The 17,565-nt window shown below is 26.3% G+C and overlaps 2 protein-coding genes across 2 annotated transcripts; both read right to left on the bottom strand.

Moving 5' to 3' along the window:
- Nucleotides 1-934: 934 nt before the first annotated feature.
- On the bottom strand, nucleotides 935-2,084 carry LOC145836438 (uncharacterized). The gene is made up of 3 exons (XM_082944237.1): nucleotides 1,775-2,084; nucleotides 1,228-1,395; nucleotides 935-1,008 (listed from the first exon to the last, which is right to left on the bottom strand). Exons 1-3 carry the CDS (start codon nucleotides 2,082-2,084, stop codon nucleotides 935-937), a joined length of 552 nt encoding a protein of 183 aa, XP_082800363.1.
- A 4,748-nt stretch (nucleotides 2,085-6,832) lies between these two features.
- On the bottom strand, nucleotides 6,833-9,906 carry LOC145836995 (retinoschisin-like). Its single transcript, XM_082944762.1, has 4 exons — nucleotides 9,458-9,906; nucleotides 9,103-9,270; nucleotides 7,399-7,577; nucleotides 6,833-7,125 (listed from the first exon to the last, which is right to left on the bottom strand). Exons 1-4 carry the CDS (start codon nucleotides 9,765-9,767, stop codon nucleotides 6,988-6,990), a joined length of 795 nt encoding a protein of 264 aa, XP_082800888.1. The 5' UTR covers nucleotides 9,768-9,906; the 3' UTR covers nucleotides 6,833-6,987.
- Nucleotides 9,907-17,565: the final 7,659 nt, after the last annotated feature.

The raw sequence follows: 17,565 nt of genomic DNA, 5'->3' as shown, positions 1-17,565 counted from the left end.
TAAAAAAATAATTTTGAAAAAAATAAATAAACTTCAAATAACTTAATATAAAGTCATGCTAATGTGTTAACACGAACTTGAGTTTAAAAGAATTCCCAAGTCCTAACAGTTATCAAATCATAGTTAATTAGATATCTGTTTAATTTTATTTACCTTATTTTAAATCTTTTGACATTTGTATAATTACTATCAAAATTAACTTTATGTTAAATTTTACTTTTTAAATGTTTTATAAAACAAAACGATAGTAAAGTATATTTTATTATAGCCTCGAAACAATAATGCACTGGAGAAACGTCTTCTTTACTGTGCTAATTTTAAAAACAAAAAAATAAAACATAAAAGATCTACAGATAATCTTATCAATCTTTAAACTAATGTAATTTATTTTTCAAAATTACAACAGTCTTAACAGTTGATAAAATCAAATCTTAATGTGGGATAACTATTCCAAGATTTCACATGAATTCTAAACACTCTAGCTGTGATTTTGTTCTTGAACAAGATGGTTCTGGGTGTTCTTCTATCAGTATTTCCTTCGAATATCTGTTAAGACAATTGAAGTTTATAAAAAACATAAAATTTGTTAGATTTCGCGACATTAAACTTTAAATTCTTATCAGTTAATTGACTGGGTAAATAAACTTGTTAGTTTACTAAACAAACTACGTAATTACGCTTTAAACAATAAACTTTTAAACTAAAAATCAACTAAAGTTTTTAAATAGTATGTAATCATTGAATTATTTATTTAAAGTTGGTTAGTTAACTTATTATTTACAATAGAACTTAGTATGTAAAAGAAACTATTCTATTAATAAAATCCTACCTTAGTCTGACCGTCCTCATCAACAACAGTTTTGAAAACATCGCTGCCTTCCTCTTTGTATAAAACTTTGAACCCTGTGACCCACTGATTATGAGTTTCACGTCCCTAAGTGATCAGTCCCTCCACCTCCGTTGATGATTCGAAGTCGAGCTGTATCCACATCTTGTCGTGGAACACCCCTTCATAATAACAGTTGTTTCGCAAAATAGTATTACCAAACTATATAATAGAAGGTTACTTTGTAAAAAAAAGTTTTGTTTTAATTCAACTACATTTTAACTGTTTTGTTAAAAATTGAAAACTATTCACGGCTTCGAATATGTTTATAACTATAACAAAACCATTAAACTTTTATTATTTAAGCAAAACATTGTCTAAAGCTCAAAAACTGTTCTCACCATTGGTCAATTGTGCTGCATTGTAGCCTCCAACCCAAACAGAAACTCCGGTTGTTCCAAACAGTCTTGCGTGCTTACATGAATGGTTTTCATGGTTACCATGATACGATCCACACGTTATCTGTTGATCTTTTACAACATTCTTGTCCTGCATTCCAAGTCCGCACTCTACAAGATTTATAACTTGTTTTTTTTAGTACTTAAACATCTGGATATACAAGTACTTTTTCAGTTTTTAATCTTACTTTCAAAACCTTCATACATTGTTTAGTACAACATATTTTATCCTAGCGTAATCCATACGTCATACTAATATTTATATTTTTCTAAATAAAAAGATTTCACTACAAAATTTTAGTTTGTTCAATACTTAAACACCTGTACACATATATATATATATGTATATATACATTTGATAAATAAGTTAATACCTTTACTTTTACTTTCCAAATCTTATACATGATAAGGTTTAAAACAAACTGTCTTAACTTAATCCATACTTAAACATACTTTGTCTATACAAACAAGTTACAGTGACTAATCTTACTTTTTGCAACTTCTCCGCTGAACTTTCCGTACACGATTTCTTTCATCACCTGCACAGTCGACCTTATCTCAGCCACCAGATTGCTGTTGTCAGCCCCGTCTCTGTCCGGCAACCCCGTCGTCCCTGGCAACCCGACTTCCCCCTTCTGGCCCTTGGGTCCGTGCTTGCCACGCCTGAGCGTGCCAGTCGGACCGGTGGGGACGGCGGGAAGATCGCTGCCGCACACAATCTTGCAGTCGTCCGCGCAACTCTGGCTGTCCGCTGAGAAGGCGCGCAAAAGTTCAAACAGCAAAATCACAACCAGCTTCATTTCGAACGCTTTGTAATGTGAAAACGAAATCTTTGGCTTTATATATTTAATACAACAATCGTTTTTTCCAAGAATGCTATTGCGGCATTTAAACTGTTTTCTTTGGTTCCTATTGTCGATCATTACGAAGTTTTCTTGACGCTATGAGCTAAAACAACAATGTACTTTTGATTTTCAAGCAAGGAAGTGTTTGTTATTTTAAACTGTTTTAAGTCACTTACTCTTCATGAAAACGAAAATAATTCTAAAATCGTTTAAACCAACAGTTATTGTTGATATCAAAGCAAAGAAATGTTTGTTATTTTAAACGTTTCAAAGTTTAATTCCCTATGATGACAACAATTATAATTCTAAAGTCGTTTAAAATTACAATGTATTGTTGATTTTCAAGCATGGAAGTTTGTTTTGTTTTAAACTGTTTTAGTCACTTACTCTTCATGAAAAAGAAAATATTTCTTAAGCAGTTAAAAACAACAAATTTTTGAACTTTAAAAAAAAATTTGCTATCATAAAATACTTGGTAAAAATAAAAAAGCTAAATGTTATGATTATTCATCTAAAACTTTAAAATTAATGATTTTATACTTAAAAGTAACTAAAGATATATTGACATCTTTTTTTTTATAACAATAAATTGTGTAAAGCTGAAGTTATAAAAGTTATAGATCTCATATAAAAGTTTATCTCAGTTAAAACAGTATTTTGTAAAATAGGACTAATACCTGAGAAATTTATTTTTTTAAAACACATCTTTTACATATTATTTTTTTTAAATAAGATATTTGCAAGTAATAAAAAATAAATAAAAATTTTTAAAAGTATATATTTTTAATGGCCGTTAAAAACATAAATTTTTAAATAGTGAATTTATTTTCCGTTTCTCTAAAATATGTATTCTAATTTATTTTATATGTTTTACGTAAAATAATTCTCTTTAAACGAAATAAGAGTAAAAAAAGTTTTTTTCAAGACTATGAATTTAATTTGCTTTTTTAACAATAACATTTAATGTTTTTTTTTTCCAATTTTTATAGTGCTAAGCTTTTTTATTAATAAAAGTGTTTTCAACAAGTTTCAGAGAAAAAAAGTAATTTTTATTACAAAGCTATGAGTGACGATATAATTAATATAACATTTATAATTCATGCTGTTTATGTAGTTAAAGCTTTAAACGATCTTGATTTAACAGTCTATAAGAGTTTTTGAATGTAATAATGAGTCGAATAAGTTATCTTTGTTATTTTTTTAAAACCTGTATTTGAAAAACATTAGCAGAAAAAAAACAACAATTTACTTATTTTCAATAAAAATATAATACTTAGAAGCTTATTAATCATTTACATATACATTTAAAATATTTTTATGTCATTTATTGCTTGTTTGTGAGGCATTTAAACTTGTTTTTTATACATTTTTTTAATTAAAGTTTGTTTATTGCTAAATACTGAAACAGCAATGTAATGTTAAGTTTTAAGCATGCAAATGTACTTTGTTTTGAACAAACCTGTTCGCTGTTCTTTATTAAAAATCGATTTGAATTAAAACTTTCCGGTACATAGGTTCAGATTAGTATTTAGCAATACATAATTTGAAATAAAAAGACGTATTGTAAGTATCTTTCAACTAAAACTTACCAGCAATTATCTTTGTAAAAATAAACTAAAGCAGAAGTAAATTACGAGCTAGCTACTTATTTGTTTTGTATTTATAGGTTTTAAAAATAATTTGCTAACTACAGGTGGTTTTTAGGTTATTGTGTAATAATATCACATAAAAAAAAATTTTCAAAAAAACTTTTTCGTTTAATATCTAATTAGAATAATTTTCTTAAAGAGTTGAGTTCTGTCAGGTTTTTATTGACTAAAATTCAAACACTTATTACTTTTATTTAACAAACTAGACGAATCAAAAAATATCATTAATATCAGATAAACAAAGATTATTTATTTGTTAGTATTCACGAATATAAAGAAAAATAGTCTAGTATAAATTGAACTGATTATAATCGTACTTTTTTTTCTATTGATTAATATAAATAGAATTACTTTTTTATAATCTGTTTAACACCAAATAGATAAAAATTTTATATAAAGTTAATTAAGAATTTATCATTAACAGATTTTTTTCTTTAGAACATGATTTTGAAAAAAAATCTTAAAACGTTTGAAGCTATAACATATATATCATAAATAAAAATTAATATTTAAAATAAAAATATTTAAAAACAAAAAAACTACTAATAAAACATCAACATAAAAGTATATAGCTAAGAGTATGCAATCAACTTCTTTAATGTTACATGTTTAAGCTGATTTTTTTTTCATTGTATAAATAATTAACCTTTATATGAAAAACTTTGTAAAAAACACTTTAACTATAACTGAGATTTTTATACTAATTAACAGGCTTTCCAGAATAAAACAAAATAATATGATCTTTTTTTTTAATTACGAAAAAAGTAATATATATAACTCCTATTATTCCTAGTTACTAATCATTTATGACACAATTAAGTAAATAATCAAAAACGACTAAATGTAGACTGAAAACCACATTAACTAAACAAAGGATAATTTTAAAAACATAATCTTTGTACACCAGACCTCCCTACTAAACACTCAATAAATTTATTTATAAGATATATGTCATAAATTTTTAAGATAACCTTAATAAAGATGTTAAGAAAAAAATCCAGGTTCTACCTGATCTATGCAGATAAGATTTAACTAAACTGAGGTGACCTGAGGAAGACCTTACTAAAATAAAATAAACTAAATTACCTCTAAGCAAATTTATATTTTATATTCTCGTAAAAGAAAAATTAAAATGTTATATGAACCGAAATAGGTTCACAAGCAAACATAAAAAATTAAACATATGATGAATAATTAGGAGCGGTTATCCAAAAAGCTGAGATTAAACACTTATTATGTACTTAACTTATTTGAGAATCTAAGAAAAAAACAATTTATCATAGTTTTCATACTGTGCGCAAATCTCTAAATCAAAGTTGAAAATGTTTTTAAAAGAGTGAAAAAGCACTGTTTTATACACTCAAGCGTGAAATCAACAATTAGTTTTACATTTCATTTAAATTTTAACAAAAAACGGAGTACAACTCAAAAAGTTTGAAGCGGTCTTCCGGATTCAAAACTTCAAATTTGGCGGAACCCGAATCCGAGTCTTATTTTAAAGTATAGGATTCGGCCGAGTCCTATTTCGAATCTTGGATTCGGTAAATTACTAAAACAAGTTATAGAGACTACAAACTTTTGCAATTTTTTATTAATTTCGCCTTAAAACTCTGCTAAAAATTTTCGAACTGCCTTATGGTCGAAACCAAGGAATATTTTACAGATTTTCAACTCATTGTTTTTAATAATCGAAAAACACACATTGCCAGGCATGTTGGTGAAGCATTGTAGTTCTTCGTACAAATATCAAGAAGATAATGTCACGTGCTTCATTCACATTTGCAAGGATCTGACAACAAGCGAAATGATAAGACTCGAGGCTGTTTTGGTGAAAAAGTACAAAGATCTTTGTACGAATCCGCAGCGTGCTTTAAGCTGTTATGCTTGCTTGAAAGTATTGGTTTGTTTAAAGAAAAATCAAAATGTGTAAAATCAAAAGAAGAAAATAACACGGTCGGTTGTTACAATAGCTGCTCAATGTTTTAAGTTAGAAAAAACTGAATATGGTCTAAAATGTGTTTTTTATATTGTCTGTATAAAATATTTTTAATTGGTTATGGTATTTTTTAACGACTGAGACACAGAATTGGAACATTTATCAAACTGACGTTTTTCTCGCTGTCATCATTTATAAAAATTAAAATTAAGTATCAATCAAAAATGCGGTTTTATTTTTTAAATATAAGCATTTTATTGTTTATTAATAAAAGTTACACAATGGTGTTAGAACTAGCAAGCGTAATTCATCTTTTCTTAAGCTAAATTAAAAACTTTTTAACAGAGTATATTTAAAGCTAATACAAGTCAGTAAGATTAAACATTTTCTCAGAAAAAGTCATCTGAAACTCTGTATTTTTTCTTCTAAATTTGTTAATTGTTGTGAACATAAATTCATAATCCCAATATTAAGTTTAGTAAAGTCTTTACACGCACATTGTTATGTATGAAGAAAATACAGTTGTAAACAAAACCCTTGATTGTAGGAAGTTTAAAATTAAAACAAACATTTTTTATTGAAGTATTTTTATAACAGTTATTTAAGCTTTGTAAATTAACTAATTGTTTTAATTTTTATTTCTAAAATAAACATCGTGGAGCTTTAAAGGGTTTTATGATTTTCGGTTGAACATAAATGTGTTTATTGATTGCTTCATAATATTTCGATATACATACTATATATACTTATATAACAATATTAACATCTTTGTGCATTTAGAAAATTACATTGCGAATGAAGTCTAGATTTGCTTATTTGTATAACTTGCCAATATTAATAAGAATACTTGAAAGCTTATAAACTTCATTAAAAAATTAAAAAAATAAGTTTGTAAAAAATAACTAAACTTCAATAATTTAACATAAAGTCATGCTAATGTATTAACATGAATTTGAGTTTCAAAAATTCAAGATCAACAGTTATATATTTTAATTGATATTTTTTTAATTTTATTTACCTTATTTTAAAGATTTTGACGGTTGTATAATTACTATCAAAATTAGCTTTAAACTATATTATACTTTTTAATTAGTTTGTAAAACAAAACGTTGGTTAAGTATTTTTTATTATAGCCTTTAAACAATAGTGCACAGGAGAAACGTCTTCTTTACTGTACTAATTTTAAAAAACATAGAAATAAAACATAAAAGATCTACAGATAATCTTATCAATCTTTAAATTAATGTAGTCTATTTTTAAAATTATAACAGTCTCAACAGTTGATAAAATCAAATCTCAGTGCGGGATAACTATTCCAAGATTTCACATGAATTCTAAACACTCTAGCTGTGATTTTGTTCTTGAACAAGATGGTTCTGGGTGTTCTCGTATCAGTATTTCCTTCAAATATCTGTTAAAATAATTTAAGTTGAAAAAAAATTGTTTGTTTCGCTACATTAAATTTTTGACTTTTTTACCAAATAATTGACAGGGTAGAATAAGCTTGTTAGTTTTCTGTACGTGATAATGCTTTAGACAATCAAACCAAGAATCATCTAAAGTTTTTAAATATTATAAAGTCATTATTAAAATATTACATTATAAAATGCTCATCGAACTAGTTTAATTTTTAGTAGCTTTAAAGTAAAAAATAAACAGTATTTTATATATAACTAGTTCCAACCTTAGTCTTGCCGTCCTCATCAAGAACAGTTTTGAAAACATCGCTGCTTTCCTCTTTGTATAAAACTTTGAACCCTGTGACCCACTGATCGTAAACTTCACGTCCCTGGGTGATCAGTCCCTCCACCTCCGTTGATGATTCGAAGTCGAGCTGTATCCACATCTTGTCGTGGAACACTCCTTTATAACAACAGTAACTTCGCAAAGTAGCATTATAAAACTTTTCATAGAATTAAGGAAGTTTTTGATTATTCAGTTTTATACTAAACTATAGAAAAAAGTTACTTTGTAATAAAATAATTTTGGTTTAATTCAACTACATTTTAACTGTTTTGTTAAAAGTTGAAAACTATTTACGGCTTTGTACCGATGGTGTGGGATATTTTAAAAATAATCTATTTAAAACGGGAATCATAAGTAATAAATGTTTATGATTTTAGCGCGTGGGAGTATTTTGTAAAAATAATGCTTTTTGATAAGCTTTCCCACAATAAAATTATTTATTTGAGAGAACTAATGCGTTTTGTATTCCATATATAAGCAGTTTCGGCAGAGCATTCGGCAGTTATTGGTGTGCTTTAAGTTAAGATGCATTTCAAACATGTTAAATTTAAGATTCTTTCTTGATTAAGTTATAAGATACTTACTATAATTGCATTATTATTTGTGTTTAAATGTAGTTCTTGTATAGAGTGATGTACAGTAACCTCTCGCATCTTTACGCACTCGTGACGTTACGCACTCTCGTTTACTTACGCATTTTAGAATTCTAAAATTTTCAATAAATAAAAATACTTTTTTTTTTGATATTGCACAAGCTAGGTTTATTGTATATTTTGAATTTAAAATATGTTTTTAAATGCTAACTCATCTCTCTATATCTTTAGACTTCGTAAACTTTTGTTTCTTGACTAATTGATAAACATTTAGTTATGCCTCAGTTTATAAGAAACTTTGTTAAGAATAAAAGATTTAATTAAAATTCTAAACATAACCAATTTTTATTAAACATATTTTCTATATTTTACATATTTTTTTTTTCAAATAAGAAGTCCATAACAGCACCAAATGCATATTTTTGTAAAAGGCTACAGAAACAAATTTTAATATAGAGACCACACCAGTTCTAAATTGTAAACAAATGCTTAATCATAAATTGAACTTGCTAAGTAGAATGATATTAATGTTAAATATCAAATAAGTCACTTATAAATAAAGATAAAGATAAAGTCTACTTATTATTAAAAACTGGTATTTTACTTAAATTTAAATCTTTTTTAAAATATATGTATAGTTTTATCTTTGGTTTTCATACTTATGAATAAATTAAACAAATTTTTAAAAGTGGAAAAGTCCCCAGTCTGCTTTCAAAAAGAAGCAATATCAAAAAACAGCCATTATAGTAAGTATATATAGAACCTCTCGTATCTTTACGATCTCTCGTATCTTTACGCACTTTCTCTGTGGACACAATGTGCGTAAATAAGCGGGAGGTTACTGTAATTGTATCTTTGTGTTGTTTAGTTTATGTAAATAAAATAAAAGTGTTGTTTTGATTGTTCTACTAATCTACTTTACTAATCCCTATTACCCTAATAACATCTCTATAACGCGATAGCTTCAAACATGTTTATTACTATAATAAAACCATTAAAATTTTAACATTTTTAAGCAAGGTTGTTAATACTTACACAACTTCTCTAACCATTGGTCAAATGAGCTGCATTGTAGCCTCCAACCCAAGCAGAAACTCCGGTTGTTCCAAACAGTCTTCCGTGTTTACATGAATGGCTTTCATGGTTACCATTATACGATCCACACGTTATCTGTTGATCTTTTACAACATTTTTGTCCTGCATTCCAAGTCCGCACTCTGCAAGATTTATAACTTGTTTTTTTGAATACTTAAACACCTGTATATACAAGCACGGTTTTCACTTTTACATTCAAAACCTTTATACATTAAATAGTATAAAGTATGTTATCTTAGAGTAGTCCGTACCTCATACTTATATTTACCTTATTTTCTAAATAAACAAGTTTTCAGTAAATAATCTTACTTTTTGCAATTTCTCCGCTGAACACTCTATACACGATTTCTTTCATCACCTGCACAGTCGAGCTAATCTCAGCCACCAGATTGCTGTTGTCAGCCCCGTCTCTGCCCGGCAACCCCGTTGTCCCTGGCAACCCGACCTCCCCCTTCTGCCCCTTGGGTCCGTGCTTGCCACGTCTGAGCGTGCCAGTCGGACCGGTGAGGACGGCGGGGAGGTCGCTGCCGCACACAATCTTGCAGTCGTCCGCGCAACTCTGGCTGTCCGCTGAGAAGGCGCGCAAAAGTTCAAACAGCAAAATCACAACCAGCTTCATTTCGAATGCTTTGTAATGTGAAAACGAAACGAAAACTCTCGCTTTATATATTCGATACAACAATCGTTTTTTCTAAGAATGCTTTGTAATGTGAGAACAAAACGTAATCTTTCGGTTAATAAATTCGATACAAAAATAGTTTTTTCTAAGAACGCTTTGTAATGTGAAAACGAAACGAAAACTCTCGCTTTATATATTCGATACAACAATCGTTTTTTCTAAGAATGCTTTATAATGTGAGAACAAAACGAAATCAATCGAATTATAAATTCAATAGAACAATCGTTTTTTCTAAGAATGCTTTGTAATGTGAGAACAAAACGTAATCTTTCGGTTAATAAATTCGATACAAAAATAGTTTTTTCTAAGAATGCTTAAGTGTTCAAATGAAACAAAAACTTTCGGTTTATAAATTCAATGAAACAATTGTTTTTCTAAGAATGCTTTGTAACGTGAAAACGAAACGAAATCAATCGAATTATAAATTCAATGAAACAATCGTTTTTTCTAAGAATGCTTTGTAATGTGAAAATGAAACAAAAACTTTCGGTTTATAAATTCAATGAAACAGTTGTTTTTCTAAGAATGCTGTGTAATGTAAAAATGAAACAAAAACTTTCGGTTTATAAATTCAATGAAACAATTGTTTTTCTAAGAATGCTTTGTAATTTGAAAATGAAACAAAAACTTTCGGTTTATAAATTCAATGAAACAGTTGTTTTTCTAAGAATGCTTTGTAATGTGAATATGAAACTAAAACTTACGGTTAATAAAAAAGATTCAAAAATATTTTTTTCTAAAAATGCTTTGTAATTTGAAAACGAAACAAAAACTTCCGGTAAATAAATAAGATACAAAAATAGTTTTTTCTAAGAATGCTTTGTAATTTGAAAACGAAACAAAAACTCCCGGTTAATAAATTCCATAAAACAATCGTTTTACAAAAGAATAGTATTGCGGCACTTGAATAGTTTTCTAAAGCTCCCAATGTCGGTCATTATGAAGTTTTCTTGACGCTGAAAGCTAAAACAACAATATTTTGTTGATATTCAAGCAAGGAAATTTATGTTATTTTAAACGGTTTTGAGTTTAGTTCCCTATGATGACAAAAAAAAGTAATTCAAAATTGTTTAAAACAACAAGTGTTTGAAATTTAACCAAGCATTGTTATCATAAATTACAGTAAAAATACAGAGCTTAATGCTATGATTATTTTTCTTAAACTTTTAAAATAATAATTTTATACTTAATGGTTAAGTTAAAAATATATAGACTTCTATTTATTTTTTATAGTAACAAATAATGTAAAGTTGAACTTAAAAATTATGTGTCTATTAAAAAAGTTTCTCCCAGTTTAAAACAGTTTTTACTATTTAGTAAAATAAGGTTGATATATAAAAAGCTAATTTAAAAAAAACTCGTTTTTATATAATTTTTTTAACTGAATATTTGCAAGCAAACAAAAAATATAAAAACTCAATAAAATATAATTCAGTTTTTTAATAACCCTTAAAGTTGCAAAAATACATTATCTTTTAAACAGTAAATTAACTATTGATATTTTATTGTTTCAGTAAAATAAATTTCCTAACTTTTCATCAGTTTAAAACTAATTTTTTTTTTGAATTTACATTAAGAAAGAGTAAAATAAATATTTTTTTAAGACTATAAATTTAACACTGTACTTATAAACCAGTATTAATTAATGTTTTGAATTTTCAAGTTTAGTTGTGTTAAGCTTTTTTAAAATAAAAGTAGGACTTTAAACAAGTAAAAAAGAAATGTAGTAATTCTTATTACATTAATGTTTAGTGACAATAAAACTGAAAAAAACATTTATGTATTATACTATTTATATAATTAAAGCTTTAACGATCTTGATTTAACAGTCTATAAGAGTTTTTGAATGTAATAATGAGTCGTATAAATTATCTTTAAACTTTTTTAAAAACCTGTATTTGAAAAACATTAGCATACAATGCAATAAACTACAATTTACTTTTTTCTTAATAAAAACATAAAACTAAGAAGGTTATTAATAACTTGTAATATATTTAAAGTATTTTTTGTCATTTATTGCTTTTTTGTGAAGCATTATAACTTGTTTTTTATATTTTTTTTTTTAAATAAGTTTTTTAACGCTAAATACTTGAACAGCAGTGTATTGTTACGTTTTAAGCATAGAAATGTGTGTTATTTTGAACAATGCTGTTCATTGTTCTTCATTAAAAGTCAGTTTGAATATTTTTTTTTTCCGGTGCATAGCTTTAGATTAGCATTTAGCAACGCAATCATAATAAAAAAATTGCTGTAAATTTCTTTCGACTAAGTTTATTTAGTAAATATCTTTGTAAAAATAAACTAAAACAAAAGTAAACTATGAGCTAAATACTTATTTTAATTTTATTTGTAGGTTTAAAAAGTAGTTTTTAAATACAAATTATTTGTAAGTTACTAACTAATATTATAAAACAAAATTTTATTTTTTCAAACGTTCTTTACTTGAATACGTTATTTTAATAAACAAGTTTAAAGCAGACTTTTTCGTTTAAGCTCTAATTTGTACAATTTTCTTAAAGAGTCGAGTTCTGTTAGGTTTTTATTTTTTAAACAGATAATATTTTCTTCACTACTTAAACTACATTAGGTTAATAAGTTAGCTGAATAAAACACATCAAAATAGACTTAGAGTATTTGTTGGAAATGACGAACATAAAAATAAAACTTGTCTAGTATAAGTTGCTTAAGGTCGTTTTTTTTTTGTTTTTCTATTGTAAAAACAAAGAACTTTACTTTTTTAATGTATATACTAAGCTATTCAAAATCAGAAAAGAGATTAGTAAAAAACATAAGTTTTGATTTGTTAGTGTTACGACTTCTAAAAACAGTTGTTCTGGAATTACACTTTATAAAGGACCGAAACGATTATAAGTCCTTAAGCCAAAGTGGCTAAGCTGTCACGAACTTGTAATCAAACCTTTATAAGGTAAGCTTTTACAAAAGTTTGTACTAAATAGGCAATTTTTTACCTTTTTTAACATTTCAAAGATCTTTTTTTTTTATAAGATAAATTTTAAATTTTTTTTTTTAATTTTAGTAGTATATTTTTTATTATCTGACATGTCTTAATACCTAATGCATAAAAAAATTATCCTTTATCATTTTCGTTTTAAAGGTTTGTTATAATGCTGTTATAAAAAGAAAATGATACGGTTGATTAATTTATTGTTCTACTTAGCTAAAAGTTGTAATAAACTGTAAATAATTTAAATGTAGTAAGTGTTTATACATTACTTATTTTTCACAACAGACTGTTTCATGCATAAGTTGTGACTAATATATCTATTTAAGACTATAATAAAACATGTTAAATTATAGTAAAATATTTAATAACTGACAATTAAGCGCGTAAATTAAAAATTAGCAGCTATTAAATCTCTATTACTGCTTACTTTACCATGCCATACTTTTCGTTTAAAGTAGTATTTTTATTGCTATCCAAAAACGTTTTCAATAGATTCAACCTGCAGAACAAATTTTACCTATAAATTTTAGGCACAACAGCATTTTTTTTCTAACTATTTTACACTTTTTACATTTATTAAGAATTTATTTTATGTTCTAAAGTATTTATACCTACAAAGTTGTCTAAAGTATCAAATAAGATAATAATAATGATCATAACAAAACATTCGTAACTAAACTACTTCGCATTATATAAACTGTTAATTACTAAAATTTATACAAAAAAAATTGTTTTATATTCTTTTGTTTAACACAGTCAACCAATTGAGCTATATAGTAAAATCTATAGTTACTATAAGTTGCTTTAATAGTTTTAATGATGCACTTTTTGCGACCACTAGCTTTTTTAAGTATTGATATATGATATTTGTTCTAACTAAAATTTTTGCATAACATATTTCATTAGTTTTTGTACGAATAAAAAAAATTAAGAGCAACTTCAAACATTTATTAAAAAATATGTACCAAATTAGAAAAAAAAAGTTATAAACATGAACTACATTAAGATTTTCAAAATTTTTTACTTCGAGCCTTTCTGTTTCTGATTATATGTTTTTATTTTCTTTAACTTTTGTCTAATACTTTTCCGAATTTTGGTAGATTAAAGCGCCTTATGTTAATGATTGGTAATTTTCTAATGAACGAATTAGATTTTATTGTAAGTATGGGCATGTGATTCTTAGGGAGTTTTAGTAATTGAAACTTGAGATAGGTTCAAATATTTGTCATTAAGACTTTAAGTGCCAATAATTAGATAAAAGATTAATCAGTGGTCCTTCGTGAGAGGTAGGCTAAGTTTGCTAGAAAAAGTTGCTAGCGGGCTACTTTGTATAAAAAAGTCTTACGCATTTAATTCAAGATACTTGTGGTAATCAACGTAAAATTACTGTTTAAAATAAACATGTGATAAATAAGCAATAGAAGGTCACTAGTTATAAATAGTTATTAAATTAATGCTTTAATTTTAAGATTTTATCACAACAAGTTCTTATTAATACTATTTCAAAGATATTTTTCGAGCTAAAAATACCTCGCTATCCACAGTTTGCCGACATATGAGTAAAGTTTAGTTGTAACAAACAAGTTTGACCCAAGTGTTAACATAAAACAGCTGTTTTCAAATAAAAAATGTTTTAAAGCCTTATAATGAATCTAAATAAAAAATTTTAGCCACAAAAAGTGTCAACTTTACAAGTATAATCAGTAAACAAGTTTTACGAAACTTGGAAAAAGTAGTACTAAAAATAACTAATAATTTTTCAGCTTGTAAGTTTAACTTATTATACTTACCTTAAAAAAAAGTTAAATAACTGTTTTGTGTTGCAGAATTTTAATATGTACTTTAATTTGAAATAAAGTACATTTTGATTTTTCTTTAAGATTATAAAATTTGCAGCAACCTAGGTTTTCACCATTTTTTATCTCATATTTTAATAACAAACTACTCATCATTAGATAAACATTCTTAATTATCGGGGAATTTGACAACAGTAGTTAATCCAATAACCTTTAACTATAAATGCTCTCAATTAGCATTAAATCAGCTAAGAATTTTTTTTTTCGAAATATACTTTATGAAATTTTATCATAGTATTATAATAAACAGTTATATTCAACTTAACTAAAGCTTGTTGACCAATAAAAAACTTGCTCAGTTTATATTAACAAAAGTTGATTGAAAAAAGATTTCAAATCCTGTAAGAAAACTAATTTATCAAGCTTAGTTTAAATGCATAATTTGTTCACGCTATATCATCAAAATTAATTTATAATTAAAATCCATTGGTTGACTTTGAAATTATAGAAAAAAAAACAAGTTTCCTACTATACCTTCTGTATGTTTTAGAGTCTAAAACATACAGAAGGTATAGTAGGAAAATACAAGAATGTTTCTTATCTCTTAACTTTTCTTTTGATATAATTTTTCATATTTTGAGAAAGGTTGCCTTGCACTGAGACTAAGTAACTCTGGCTAGTCTAAGATACTTTAAAAACTCAGCCAACTCGGGATAATTTTTTAAAAATGGCAGGCAAAATTTATGGTTTGGTTCTCATTAAGTATTTTTATTATTTTAAATTTATTAGTTATTTAAGATTGGTAAGTGGTAAATTTTTCAAACTTGGATGATATCAAATTTAAATTTGACTTTTCTTTTAAACTCAGACTAATTTTTGTTCAATTAATTGAAATTTTTTCAAAAAGAGTGGCAATCCTAAAATAATTCAGAATAAATAAAAAGTATATTGCAAGATGTTTAATATTTATAGATTTGTTTTACCTCCTTTAGATTGTAGAATCAGGTTACTTACTTAATGTATAATATTAAAAAAACCTTAAACTTAAAAAATTTTGGCAAAGTTAAATTTTATAGCCAAGAATTTCGTACTTAAAAGATAACAAGTTAAACCTTAACAATTTTTTTAACGATAAAATTTAGATAAGGTAAGATAGAATATACAAAAAATGTTGTATATATGTTTTTATATTTAAAAATATATTTTAAGTTGTATCTTCATAAATTTGCAGACAAACATTTCCGACCTTAAACATCATTAAGGATAAGCTAATTTCAAACCTAATCAGTATTCCAGTGCACTTGCAGATTTTACCAAACCGTCATGCAACTTTTAAACAACTCTAATATATTATCAACCTTAAGTGTTTCATCTGCATCTTTAAATTTTTTTTTCGCTTTTTATGATAAACTGTTTATTATATCAGAATTATTTGTTTTTTCGATTCTTTTATACGTGCAAAAATATGTAATTAATCTTTATAACTTAATTTAAATCAAAAGGTAGTAGTTTAACACCGTAATGTTAGTAAATTTCTGAATAATATTTTAATGTAAACTCCAGCCAAAGGTTGTCAAATAAGATAATTTCGACTATAATTTTTTTTAATGTTTCAGCTTGAAATGTTAGGCTCGAGTGACTTTTAGTAAGTAAATTATTGTTTTTATAAGATTAAGTAGTATTAGCTCGGTCCAGAGTTATAATCCATATAGAATTAATAAAAATTAACATAAAATTTCATACGTGAGAACCTAATAATTAATAAATTGATTCGAAATTCTAAAATACCCGATCAATTAGCATCCAGCCGGAACCAAATCTTTTTTGGAATTAAATTCCATTCGGGTCCGGAACCTTGTCTAAAATTAGTATTTTGCCGGATCCGGATAATATTTTTAAATAAGGGTCCGTATCTATAAAAAGATCCAGCTGAATCCGGTAGATCACTTACTGTAAATGCTCCGGCCCGCTGAGGCTTAATGTTTTTTGGATCCGGCCCGTCAATCATTTATGTTGCCCACCCCTATTTTAGATTGTAAAAAAAAAATACTTTGAGGCTTATCAAAAAGTATTTTTAAACAAGTAAACCAAGTTTTTTAAACAAAATTTAAGTACTTATTAGTTAGAGCTGTTTAATATTTCTCAGTATTAATTAGCTGTCACATTTTGCTTTACTGTAGATCAGGGTTTCCCAAACTTTTTTCAAAAGGCCCTTTAAACAGAAACTGAAAAAAGCTATGGCCCTTTCCTACAAGATTACCCAAAAACTACCATTAAATACGCCAAGACCTTTTTTTCTCTTCATCATCAACTCGACAATACCTAGTGTAAGTTTCAAGTTATGACCTCATGGCCACCTAAATTTATCTTATGGGGCCTCGGCTGACTTTGGGAAACCCAGCTATACATGTTAACAATTATTTTTTATTAAGTATTGCTGATTTGACATAACTATTAGTCACTCACTGTGAAACACTTATGTGTAAATAATCGTGTGAGTATATTCAAAATAAAATCCATAGTGAGTTATGCATAAAAAAAGAAAATTTTATTAAATGAAAGAAACATTTTTAAAACTAATACAATTTTAACTTAATAAGTTACTTAATTTAAGTTTATCTGACTTGTAAAAAATATTTAAGCTAAAGTATAAATTCTATAAACCTTCATGAACCACTATATCGAAATAGTAAATAAAAAGTAATCCGCAATTAGAATTTTTGATGTTGATTTAAAGGGTTATTCTGAAACATAATAGCATAGTAAAGATTATATACTAAATAAAAATTTATTTACAAAATATTATATTTTACGAATTTTTTCAGTAGTTTACTTTTATTTACATAACCACAGTTTTTTATTCACATTTTACAAAACTAAGGGTTGCCAAAGTTTTTTTTTATTGGATTATTATAATATAAAATTACATCTAAGGTAAAAAAACTGTCTTAAATAGTAGAACAACACAGAAAAGATG

Source organism: Thalia democratica, chromosome 5 (genome assembly GCF_965202585.1).
Source record: "Thalia democratica chromosome 5, ktThaDemo2.hap1.1, whole genome shotgun sequence".
Classification (NCBI taxonomy): Eukaryota; Metazoa; Chordata; class Thaliacea; order Salpida; family Salpidae; genus Thalia; species Thalia democratica.
Note: the sequence above shows the minus strand (reverse complement) of the source record. Positions and strands in the feature narration are given on the sequence as shown.